Raw genomic sequence first — 11,939 nt, 5'->3', positions numbered from 1 at the left:
CCATCTACCATATGATATATTTTTCATATAATAAATATAATCATTCCTTTAATATTTAAAATATGTTAACATTCCATCATTGCAATTCTGAAGGTTGAGTGCATCAAAGCATGAAAAAATAAATGTATCAGAAATTTTAGCATAAATATTAAATTTTTACTATTAAAAGGGAAATTTGTATTGACCTACAAATTTCTTTCTTATTATTAATTCAGAGGCTTATTAATAGATGAATAAATAAATATTTGTATTAAAAAGTTACTGCATTCCAATTGTTGTATATGTGAAGATAAAATATTGAGTTCCTAAAGTTACATTGGTGTTCCCAGCTGGATGTTCCTTATATCTGTGATGGAGAATTGATACAACGATGGAAGAAGTGGAACATGTCAGTAAATATTTATAAATTCCAAATTAGTACCAGAATTATTTCTGTTCTTTTCCTATTGTAAGATTATTTTCTTAATTAATTAATGCTTTGAAAAAGCTAGTTATGATATTTTCACATGCACTATGATAGTATTGCATGTTACAATATATATGCATGCAAATAATACAGAAATATTTCCTAGTAATACTGAATCACAAGATAAACACTTTATTTCTGTCATAAAAGAAAATATAACTAGTGCCAATTCCATTAAAGAACAATCAGAAACTGAGTTGGTTCTAAATTCTTGTCCAGCAATTACTCAAAATTGCCCTCTCTTGAATTCCTTGCAAAAAGATATTGAAACGACCGAAGTAAAAATATCTCCTGCGCAAAATACAGATAGACTATTAAGCGAAATTAATTTGTCAGGTATGTATTTATAGTCACACATTTTGATTTTCCAAATTTGTTTGAATATTCTGACGTTTTGTAGAGAATACAGAAGTTGAGAGACCAGTAATTATACCACCTAAAATGATGGACAATAAAGTAACTGTTCCTGAAAAATCACGGGAAAAAATAAAAGCAGAACGTGAGGCAAAGAAGGCCGCTAAAGCACTTGCCAAAGCGAAGGCTAAATCTGCTAAGGCAGGAGATAAAGATGATTCGAATAATAAGTCTGCAGGTATTAAAGATAAAGAAAGTAATGAGATTGATAGTATTAGGAATGAACAAAGTAACGAAACGTCAAAGGATATAACCAAGGAAAATATTGAACCTTCTAATAAAACGAATGTAGTTAATAAACTTACGAATACATGTGTAAAAAATGCAGAGCCAGAGGCTGCGATAGAAGGAAAAAGCAAAGCGGAATTGCGCGCCGAAAGAAGGGCGAAACAAGAAGCGCAAAGAGCAGCAAAGCAACAACTTCTAGACAAAAGTAAAGTTAAGAGTAAGGAGGAGGATGATAATAAGCCTGTAACGCAAATTATTGTTGAAACTCATACGGTAAAGAAAGTAACTACGCCTAAAAAAACCGTTCAGAAAGAAAACACCCATGAAATAAATTTGTTTAAACATTTGTATCATGAAAGGGAACAATCTAATGTTCATGTTCCTTTTGTCAATTCAAACATACATCTAGCTATAGTTAGATTAGGTGCGCAATATGCGAACAAAGTAATTGTTGGTAGCAATGCAAGGTGTGTAGCACTTTTGGCTGCTGTTAAACAGCTTATTCAGGATTTCGAGCGGCCATCACAAGCTGATTTTATCAGAGGTCTCGAAGCAACTTTGCAGGAATCTATAGCTTACTTGCATCACTGTAGGCCATTAGCTGTTTCCATGCAAAATGCATTGAAGCACTTGAAGTGGCAAATGACACAATTGCCTTCCGCATTGTCCGATGCAGATGTAAGTAATACTTAGAGATTTTAAATACGTTTTCATGAAATGATATTTAAAAAGTTACATTATAAAAATGTACATTTCAGGCAAAGAATAAACTAAGTAGCGCAATAGATACTTACATTCTTGAACAAATACAGCTTGCTGGCAAAGCAATATCGTTAACTATTCAGACAAAAATATCCAACGGAGACGTTATTCTAACTTATGGCTAGTAAGTGTTCAAATATTCTAAAACGTATACACCTGTCCCTCGCATTTGCAACAAAACTAATATTGCTTTTAGTTCATCATTGATAAATAAAATACTGTTAGATGCGCACACCGCAGGCAAACAGTTTCGTGTTATCGTCGTCGACGGTAGACCATGGCTGGAAGGGAAAGAACAGCTTAGACGCTTAGTGAAGCACGGAATTGAATGTTCTTATATTTTGATTAATGCTCTAAGTTACGTGATGCCTGAAGTAAGTATTAACAGTGATTTTCTTTCTATTTTAAATACTTCATAAGGCTGTTGTTCATAATAATGTTGTTAAATAGGTAAGTAAAGTGTTTCTCGGTGCTCATGCTATATTAGCGAATGGTGCTGTAATGTCGAGAGTAGGAACTGCTCAAGTTGCCTTGATGGCAAGAACCTTCAATATTCCAGTGTTAGTAGCCTGCGAGACTCACAAATCTTGTGAACGGGTGCAAACAGACTCTATTGTTTATAATGAATTAGGTAAGCAGAACTTTATATTTTTTTCTTTTTTGCCTAATTTAAATATAAATAATCGATTTCTTTCTCTTTGTTTTCTTTTTCTACGACCAATTTATTTACAGGTAATGCAGATAAACTTGCACAAGATTATCGAAACGGTTCAAAAAAATCGTTACTCGCAAACTGGAGAACCAGAAAGTCATTGAACCTTTTAAATATTACCTATGATGTCACTCCAGCTGATTTAGTGACGGCTGTTGTCACGGAATTAGCCATTTTACCGTGCACTAGCGTTCCTGTGATTTTACGTATCAAACCATCCGAAATCTAAATTTTGCTGTACTGAAATGTATTCTCGTCATATCACATAGCATTCGAACGTCAACATAAACGAAACCATTGTACTTCTTGTGTCCGCGTATATAAATTTGTTTTACCTAATGCTTCGAAATTATGTATTACTATACATTACTTATATTATTATAATACTTGAAAAAAAAACCAGAATCATATATTGCGTCCCTCTAAAGAAACTAATGTATGTATTATTATTGTATATTATGTTGTGTACTTTAAAATAAATTTCTGGAAACTAAATCATGTATCCACAGACGAGGTATAGAATAGACCTATCATTATATAAGGATTTTATGTTTCACGTTCTGAAATACCAATCGTGTAAAAATTCAAAGGTTTTGTTATGCCATCTACGATAATGGAAAGTTAACCATAAGTCAGACATAGAAATTTGTTCGAGCTTCTGAGAAATTATTGATTTATATGTACTCTAATTAGCTTCGGGTATAATAATACAAGTCAATCATTTCTCAGAGGCCCAAAAATTTTCGGAACCCGTAAGTAATGAAAATCAACCATATCTTGAAATTTTTTTCGGAATCAACAAGTAGTGTAAGTAAACCATTTCTCAGAGATGCCAGAATGCGTCCGTTTAAATCCCGAAATTTGACCGGAGAATGAGAAATTGTACATGAAGGAGATAAATAAATTGCTGGATACTTAGGAGATAATTATATAAGTAATAATAATATTATACCACACATTAATTGATAAAATTTTCATTGAAAGATCTTAATTTATATTCTTTGTATAGTATACATTTAAAAGTATAGAGGTCTATACTATGTGTACAATTATATACTATCTTGTCCTATATTTTATTTGTAATTTCATATTTACATTTAGTTTTAATACCAACCACTACTAATGTTGTAATCTTATTCTATGCTGATTTGATAACGTTGGAAGTGACATAAAAATGGTAAGAGGGCTCTAGAGCCCTTATGACGTGATGAAAAAATATATTAGGTGATTGATCTATTATGTACGTGGTTTGTGCTTTTAGTACAAACGAGTTTACATAGGCGCCGGAAAACAACATTTTATGATAACATAAATTCAATCCTTTATTCTGTAATTAAATAAAATAATGGTGTATAGAATGATTTTTAAATATCCGTGTAGTCAGATTGGCTTTGCTCAACATTTTATTAAGTTAGTGAAAGTAACTTGTTCGATAACTGGGATAACCTTATTTTAAGTATCTTATATTAAGTTTTCTTTCTCCTGCTTTTCTCTTTTTCAATTAATCAAATGAACGTAAAACGAAATGTTTGGCCTATCTCTTCCAAACAGAGTTGTCAGGATATATACTGGACAATCAGTTTTATATTTCTGTACTCGCGTGCGTGTTACCAGCCTTTTGATAGAACATTTAAATATCAATCATAGTGCCATCGAAAAACTTAAAAAAACTGAGAGAGACACTTTAATTGCTAAAATACCAGAAAAACAAATAGTTCGAAACTGTACAATATTGCAGGTGAATTTATTCATAAAAAAATGTTATATAATTTTGATACTAGTAATACTTTATTTACATAATTATTGTTTTTTTTTTATTAGAATATGGGTGTAAATTTAGAACATATAGAATATTTGGCATGTTGTTTAAGTCTTCAGCCTATAATTATAAAAAACAGAATTGCTATACTTAAGGAAATGGGTGTCAAATCCATAGGTTTACAGCATATCTTTGGGTGTGTATATGTTACTAAATATATTTCCAATATGTTATTCTATAAATAAAAGTCTAAAGCATGTAACATATGTTGTTATTAACTATAGCTATTTTATGTTTTAGGTTTTCAAATAGAATGCGGAAATCATTAAAATGTTTCAAAAGAAGTCATAATATTCCAGTGAATCAGAATATCATGCAAAACTTACTTAATTATATGGGTATAACAAACAGTAAGGACATTCAAAATTTCACAGAATTTAATCCCAATATACGAACAGGTGATTACTATCAAACATGTATGCTATATTATAAAACAATTTACTTAAATCTACATGATCCATTATTCTATAAAAATAGAAAGATGAAATATCAAAGTATCACAGAAATATCTAAATTAGTACATATACTAAAAACTGAATGCAAATTTGATAATGAATTTGTAAGTATTGTTACTTATTGTTCATTATACACATCTAAAACAGAAAATATTTTGAATGAAATTTGATAATACAGAATATAATATATATTGCAGCTAAAAGAGCATCCATATCTTCTGAATCTGGATGCAGCTAATGTTGAGGAGTTTCTTACTGAACTCAAAGGTTTAAATATAAATGGCAATAATGTAAATAATTTTGTAAAAAAATTTCCACGTATTTTATTTTGTAAAGCTGATAAAGCAAAAGAATTATTAGAGCTTTATAATCTGTTGGGGATACCTTCTCAAGCACTTTCTTCTTATGCATGTGCTCTCAAAATGGACAAAGAAATATTTCTTGAAAGATTCATGAATATTGGAAATAGCAATGAGTTAGGTGTATGGTTGCAACATCGACGTATACTGCCTATGATTTATTACTATAAAACAGTGATGAATCGCGTAAACTACCTTAGGCCCTTAAATTGTTTGTATAATGCGAATATTCAAACACTTTTATCGGATAAAACGTATTTCTTAAGGTTAGAAACCTAGCAAAGTTAAAAATAAAACTTGTCGATAACATGAATATTAACTAATATTCAGATTGTTAACAGTGATGTATGTTTTAGGTTTGTGGAGGGCGATATTTTTTATACAGCTGTAAAAAAACATTTAGTGTATATATTGCGTAAAGAATTAGGAGAAGACAAGACTTATGTAATATATTCTATTATGAGGCATCCTTATTGGAAACATGTTTCGCTGGTACACATCGATAAAATGTTACGGCGTTTGAAGAAATATTATTCGGCAGACGATATATGTAAAAATATTCATATTATTCTTTATCCAAGGTAAGAATTTCTTTGTATTAATTGTAATTTCATATATTTTGCAGCAATTTTTAACAGTATTATTCGTGATACTTTTCTATGTTCAGGTCTAAAGTTGCTAGTGTTTTGAATTCATTACGTCGAGAATATTCTCCAAAAAATGGTTATAATTTTACTTCTACACAATATTTGGCATTATGCTTGTACATATTAGAAAGAAAGTATCACTTTAGTGGAGATGCAGTTTGGCAAACGGTGTCGACAGATACGTCAAATGTCGGTCCGAATGTCTTCAAAGATATATGTAAGAATGAATCTGATAATCTTGTTGAATATATATGTAAAAACGATAACATATTGTTTAATGTAAGTGGAGTGGCGTGGCTTGAATATTTGCTTCGATAGTATGGACTGTACATATACAAAAAATGTATATATTTGTATTACAATATAATTTGTTAGTAACATTCTAAATTATTCATTTAAACAATACGATTATTTTTATAGCACATTTCGAACGTTTTTGATATATTAAAAATTATTTTCTCATACAAATTGTTATAGTTTACAATAAATTTTATCGATATAATAAAAATTTTCGCAAATTTTTAAAGGTTATTTATTCAAGGCTCATCATTGTTGTCAAACGATTAATTACATACTTTTCATCTTCACTCTTAAGTGTATTTAAACGCGAGTAATTATAAACATCGCAAGAAGAAGAACAGAATACAAAAACACATGAAATGTTTGCATAAGAAATATTACAAACTCAGACAATATTTTACACTCTACACATATGCATACATTTTGATACACAACATGAATAGAATACAATACATCAATGCTTGATTCCATTCTTATAAGATTGAAGGAAGGGTAAAATGATACAAAAGTACTCACACCTCATACAAAATTACTCTATTAAGGCACTGGAATGCTCTCATTCTACAAATCGTTTCCCTTAAAATACTTTATGCTTCTTACATGTATGTGTATTATAAAAAAGATATTTTTCCGTAGGGTTTACTAAGAAATATCATTGATTATCATATCCTTAGTATTAAAATTCGTTTCGAAAAGCTAATCCAAATTAATCTTACCAATTTCTCAAAATCATATGATACAAGAAAGAATTATACCGAACAGGATCAATGTATTCACCTTTGCTACAAATACAATTTACAATTAAGAAAGTTCAAAAAAATTCTTTTTCAGAGTTCTTCTTATACTCAGAGTATATTTCATACCTCAACAAAGTCACTTCCTCAATATACTCCAATTATATTCCAGAAACCTTGCCAAAAGAAATCTCCACAGTCAAGAGACCCAAAGAAGATCCAAATTCTGCACTAAAGACTCAAATCTCAAGACTTCAAACCCAAGACCCATTGTCAACCCTGAAACTCCCTTTTCAGAAGGGAGGCATTCCAAACTGGAACTGCCAGGTGTTCTAGAGTGAGTCTAGACTTGAGGTTTCGAGTCAGTTCAGAAAAGGAGGCAATTGGACATAGTTCTGTTGGCTGGTTGGTTCGCTCTTCACCATCACTTGCTCCTTCATACCTTGGCGACCTTGTGGTGAATGCATTCCGTATTCCTGCTTCTGATCCTGTTGTTGTTGCTGTTGTTGCTGTTGCGTATAGTCAGGTTGCTCGTGCTGATATTTATCCGCTGGACTAAGACCACTGACGTAATCCAACTGTTTGTTCTGCTGATGTTCCTCCTCAGACATGGAGTTGGCCAGATGCGTGGGTGGCGAGTGGGTGGTCACCATAGTCTGATAGTCGTTGCGTGTGAGAGGAGGCGGCGGACTGTTACTAGCGTTAATGTAATCTTGGTGTACGCGCATCGTGTTGCCCGACGGCGTGGAAAATAACGAGGCGTCGTGCTGCGGAAGCATCGTCGCGTACGAGTACGCCGACCCGTTATTGCTCGGTCCACCGAAAGAGGTGGAGTACGGGGAGTTGGACGGACTGAGTAGATTCAGATGTGGCGCCAAATCGTACGCTGGCGAATAAGCCCAGGCGTCTGGGGGAGCTGTTGCCGTAGTTGGAGAGGCAAATGGATTTAGGGTGTTGTTGAACGAGGTGAGTGATCCTGAAAAAATTCAAAAAAACGAAAATCCATTTTATTAATAGGTTAACCATTTTGCTAGAAGTTGACTTCTCATCTTAACACGTTTTGCTTTTTCAATTGATTTTAGGCTAACGTTAACGATCATTGTGGAACCTCTAAATATTTCAAATTTTACTATGGTCGATATAGTAGGTATTGTTTACGTAAATATGACATAGAAATGAGAGTACAACTTAAGAATGGAATGGTGAATGACAGTTCAGGTGGCGGTAAAGTGTACTTATATTAACTTTTCACGCGACTGTAATATTATTTCGAAGTTCATAATTAACTTGTTGTAAATGAAGCGCTTTTTACTTTACTTTTGATTTTCAGTCTTCTATACGCGAATCATCTAATTAAATAAAAAAACAAAATGGTTACAGCGTTTTAGTATTATAAACTATCACAATTATAGTAAGTCAAGCACCATCTTTATTAATATAATAATCTCAGTATACGTTTCCCTGTACGATCTATCCTTTAGAATTGAGGGACCAGAAAAATCACAACCAATCAAACGAAGCAAGCGTTAAACTCGTTAATTGATCATTTTTACCGTAATTACCTGATAAGCCGGGACTCGCTGAGCCAGCAGCCATGTAACCGGCAGTTTTACGCGGTGGTTCTCTCTTCCGCCATTTTGCACGTCGATTTTGAAACCAAACTTGAACCCTGGACTCCGAAAGAGCAAGTTTCAAGGCGAGTTCTTCTCGCGCGAACACATCAGGATACGGTGCACGCTCGAATGCTCTTTCCAACTCCTCCAATTGATAAGCCGTGAACGTTGTTCTGTAATAATTTTATTACAGAATTCTGTTTTCTGAATGTTTTCTGAATTCTATTTCAGCGAAACGTGTGACTAATGCCAAGGAACTGGAGGTATGTGGCGTGATGGAGGCAACAAGCCCAAATTTTACAACGAATCAACCGTTCGACAGATCAAAATTGTAACTTGTTAGTTTCACGTTGAAAAACTTAAAAAACATGTTTTTATTTTTTTTTATTAAAAATAATCTCAGAAGAGAAAATAGATACCTAGTCTTCTTTTTCTTGATTCCATTATTATCAGTCTTCTTCTTGGAGTCTTTCTTAGCCGGTTGCGCCTCGCTGCTCACTGCAACACAATTGAAAACAGCCCTAAGGATCTCCTCTAATATGTAATACATTCGATATCAAAAATACTCCAATAATTTGCTCCTTTCGAAAACTAAATTCCCAGTTGTGTCGAATTGAACTTCTTCGAATTTCTTCAAAAATTACGCTTCTTTCGATAAATCTTAATAAAGTACACCGAAAAATTACATATATTCCCTCTACTAACCTGGAGCAAGAGTGTTCATCGGATCCTCTGCCTTCCTCTTCAACGGATTCCCAAGCTGCAAACTCTGTTGCAGTGTCGTAGACGTCGGCGTCGCGGCGCTGGACGTCGAAGTGGTGACATCCTGTGTCTGAGGAAGCGGAGCGTACATTCCAGCCAATTCTAACTCCTTCAGCTCTTTCTGTTGCTGTTGCTGTTGCTGGAGATGATGATGAGAGGTCTGATGATGGGGCGGTGGACTATTCGAAGAGTCCAACTTATGAAGATGTCCCCCGGTTGGCATTAAATCGCTACCGTGGTGTCCACCATGAAGACCGAGCATCACTTGAATACTGTGAACCCCCGAGCCACCACCTCGAGCACCGAAATCGGAGAAAATCGGATCGTCGAAAGGACCTCCGTCCATCTTTCTCCTCTTCTTACTAAAAATCCTCGAAACGTTCGGAACTCGGTCGAGAGAAAAAATTCTTCTTCGGATAATATCCTTTCCTACGACGTGTCTCACTTGGAAATGAATCAATTGCAATATCGTTACACTTCCACCGGTCACGATATGTTATCCTTGTTGTTCTTCAAGTTTCGAACTTGTCTCTCCTAACAGACGACACGTGGCTCCATTTTTCAACGAACCTCTTCTTTCAGCCAAAGAAAGAGGAAAAACGAAAAAAAAGAAGAAAAAACGACAAGTTCAAATCCAGGCTCAATTGAAACAATTCACAATCTCAAGCAGGAGAAACTCGGAGCGTTATCAATCACCCTCTTCAATCACCAACGCGTACCACGTATCCACCTGTTCAATTAATCAAGATCTGGCCCAATGGAATATCTCGTTTCAACACTGCTGATTCCTCTCTTTAGCAGCTTTTCTCTTTGTTAAACGGCCGGCGATCGCGTCGGGCCAATTATGCAAAAAGGCGCGCGCAGGATGGCGGTCGTCGGGTTCGCGCGTCCTCCGTAATGGAATCCGGGCCAATTGTGATCAATTGTTGCCCGGGTTATGATTAATTTTGATTAGTACGGGCTAACGAAGCGGGCACAGAGAAGAGTGTCGTCGTGTAAGGAACATCTTCCAGAATGTGAACGAACGTGAAACTTAACAGGGCTCCCCCCTCGGACAGAAGTGTATTATATACAACGATCTATCGTAAATTTTTTCCTTCTAACGACAGGTAGACTTCGGATATTTCCAAATTTCACTTATTCTTCTTCTTATTATCAAATAATTCCTTCCTCTTCTTCTTCGTTTTCTTCCTCCTTACAGTTTCACGTTTCAGAAACTGTATTATATCGTGACGGTTATGGTGTATGAAGTGAGTTGATCGCGCGGATACGAGAAGAGCTGGCCCAACCGGACACTGTCGCACTAGCGACGATCCGTTCTGACTCTGGCTAATCAACCGACACTCACACACGCTTATATTTTCAACGGGTTGCCGGCCAGGCCGCCCCCACACATGGAAGCCAACCAATCCTGTAGCACCTAGTACGCGGTGCGTGTTCGAAGAGAGGAGGGCCGTTTTATGCGGGCGCGGTATATACTCGCCTCCTGTTTTTCTTCCTCTTTCTTTCTCTTTTTCTCTTCTCGTCTGTACACCGTCTCTGTCCGTCACTTTTCCGTCCCCCTCGGTTCGCTCTCTCTCTCTCTCTTCGCAAACGTCGATCCTTACCTCCTCTCCCTAACGTTTCACATCTCCGCGCGCTTCTACTATCTTCGCTTCACCCTTCTTCCTCGCACTCTTCTTTCTTTCCCTTTGCTTCTGCATGGATACGTACATGTGTGTGTGTGTGTGTCTGTGTACTGTTGTGTGTTGTTTTTTTCTTTTCTGCGTTTGCCAGTGTGAACGTTTAGTGCCACCATTGCGACCGCCCCCGGATGGAGAACGAGGACTGGTACACTGTGTGTGGTAGGTGCTTGGTTTCGTTGGAGGGGCATGTGGGAATCAGAGCGGCGAGGTTTGTGCACGATACGACGGCGGAGAAGATGTAGGTATGGGAAAATTGTGCGTTACGCTTCGACTATGGACTCCTTGCGCTTGACCCCAACCGACCCCGATCGTTTCTTTTAGAGATGATTCGGGGATGGGGTACTGTGGATTGGTACCGTTTTCGGACAAATTGATGCATGTTTTTTCTTTCTTTTTTAGGGTGGATTATGTTTGAATTGCTATGTTTTACTTGAATTTTCACGAATTGACTAAAGTTCGTGAATGTTTGTCGTTTGTTGTTTTCGAAAGATTCCGCTGCAGAAGTGAGTTGGTAGGTGGTCGTGGAAAAAAATGATCAGGCTGTTGTTTTGGGATCACTGTATAAGTTATGCGAGAATTTTCAGGAAAACGATGGCATCTTTAAGAATTTGTTAAACTTTCTCTTATCACTCGACTGATCGTTGATTTAAATCTATGAAGAATTAGAAGAAGTTTTGTTTTCAAAGAGTTGTCCACTTTGTTCATCGTAATTGTTAACATTTTTTCTGAAGCACCCTGCAGATATATCGAAGATTGTGTTCGTTGAAGGTAGAAATGTTTCATTGGATATTTCGAAAGCTGAAGATCTGAATTCTTCGTAGAGGAATTTATGGGATACTTTATTAGGGAAACTTAGTGAAACCACTTAATTTCGAATCGTGAAGAAATGGAGATTGGAAATGTTTACAGAAAATTTGGTAAATTTCCAAGAAGAAGTTAGAACAAATAGTATAAGTTGAACAACGATGGAAAAGTAGGTAGAA

The 11,939-nt window shown here is 35.4% G+C and overlaps 3 protein-coding genes across 3 annotated transcripts; 2 read left to right on the top strand and 1 right to left on the bottom strand.

The window, feature by feature from the left end:
- The first annotated feature begins 649 nt into the window (after nucleotides 1-649).
- LOC108575300 (translation initiation factor eIF-2B subunit delta) lies at nucleotides 650-2,893 on the top strand. Its single transcript, XM_017938060.1, has 6 exons — nucleotides 650-802; nucleotides 867-1,786; nucleotides 1,867-1,994; nucleotides 2,067-2,244; nucleotides 2,321-2,501; nucleotides 2,603-2,893. The coding sequence occupies exons 2-6, from the start codon at nucleotides 908-910 to the stop codon at nucleotides 2,809-2,811; spliced, it is 1,575 nt and encodes a 524-aa protein (XP_017793549.1). The 5' UTR covers nucleotides 650-802; nucleotides 867-907; the 3' UTR covers nucleotides 2,812-2,893.
- A 1,405-nt stretch (nucleotides 2,894-4,298) lies between these two features.
- On the top strand, nucleotides 4,299-6,180 carry LOC108575280. Its single transcript, XM_017938036.1, has 6 exons — nucleotides 4,299-4,320; nucleotides 4,404-4,537; nucleotides 4,642-4,960; nucleotides 5,054-5,481; nucleotides 5,572-5,796; nucleotides 5,883-6,180. The coding sequence occupies exons 2-6, from the start codon at nucleotides 4,407-4,409 to the stop codon at nucleotides 6,178-6,180; spliced, it is 1,401 nt and encodes a 466-aa protein (XP_017793525.1). The 5' UTR covers nucleotides 4,299-4,320; nucleotides 4,404-4,406.
- A 1,078-nt stretch (nucleotides 6,181-7,258) lies between these two features.
- LOC108575296 (retinal homeobox protein Rx2-like) lies at nucleotides 7,259-9,617 on the bottom strand. Its single transcript, XM_017938056.1, has 4 exons — nucleotides 9,215-9,617; nucleotides 8,929-9,007; nucleotides 8,459-8,682; nucleotides 7,259-7,872 (listed from the first exon to the last, which is right to left on the bottom strand). Exons 1-4 carry the CDS (start codon nucleotides 9,615-9,617, stop codon nucleotides 7,259-7,261), a joined length of 1,320 nt encoding a protein of 439 aa, XP_017793545.1.
- Nucleotides 9,618-11,939: the final 2,322 nt, after the last annotated feature.

The sequence above is a fragment of the Habropoda laboriosa genome, unplaced genomic scaffold (assembly GCF_001263275.1).
Source record: "Habropoda laboriosa isolate 0110345459 unplaced genomic scaffold, ASM126327v1 scaffold244, whole genome shotgun sequence".
NCBI lineage: Eukaryota > Metazoa > Arthropoda > Insecta > Hymenoptera > Apidae > Habropoda > Habropoda laboriosa.
The sequence above is the reverse complement of the archived record's forward strand: the minus strand, read 5'-3'. Positions and strand labels throughout refer to the sequence as shown.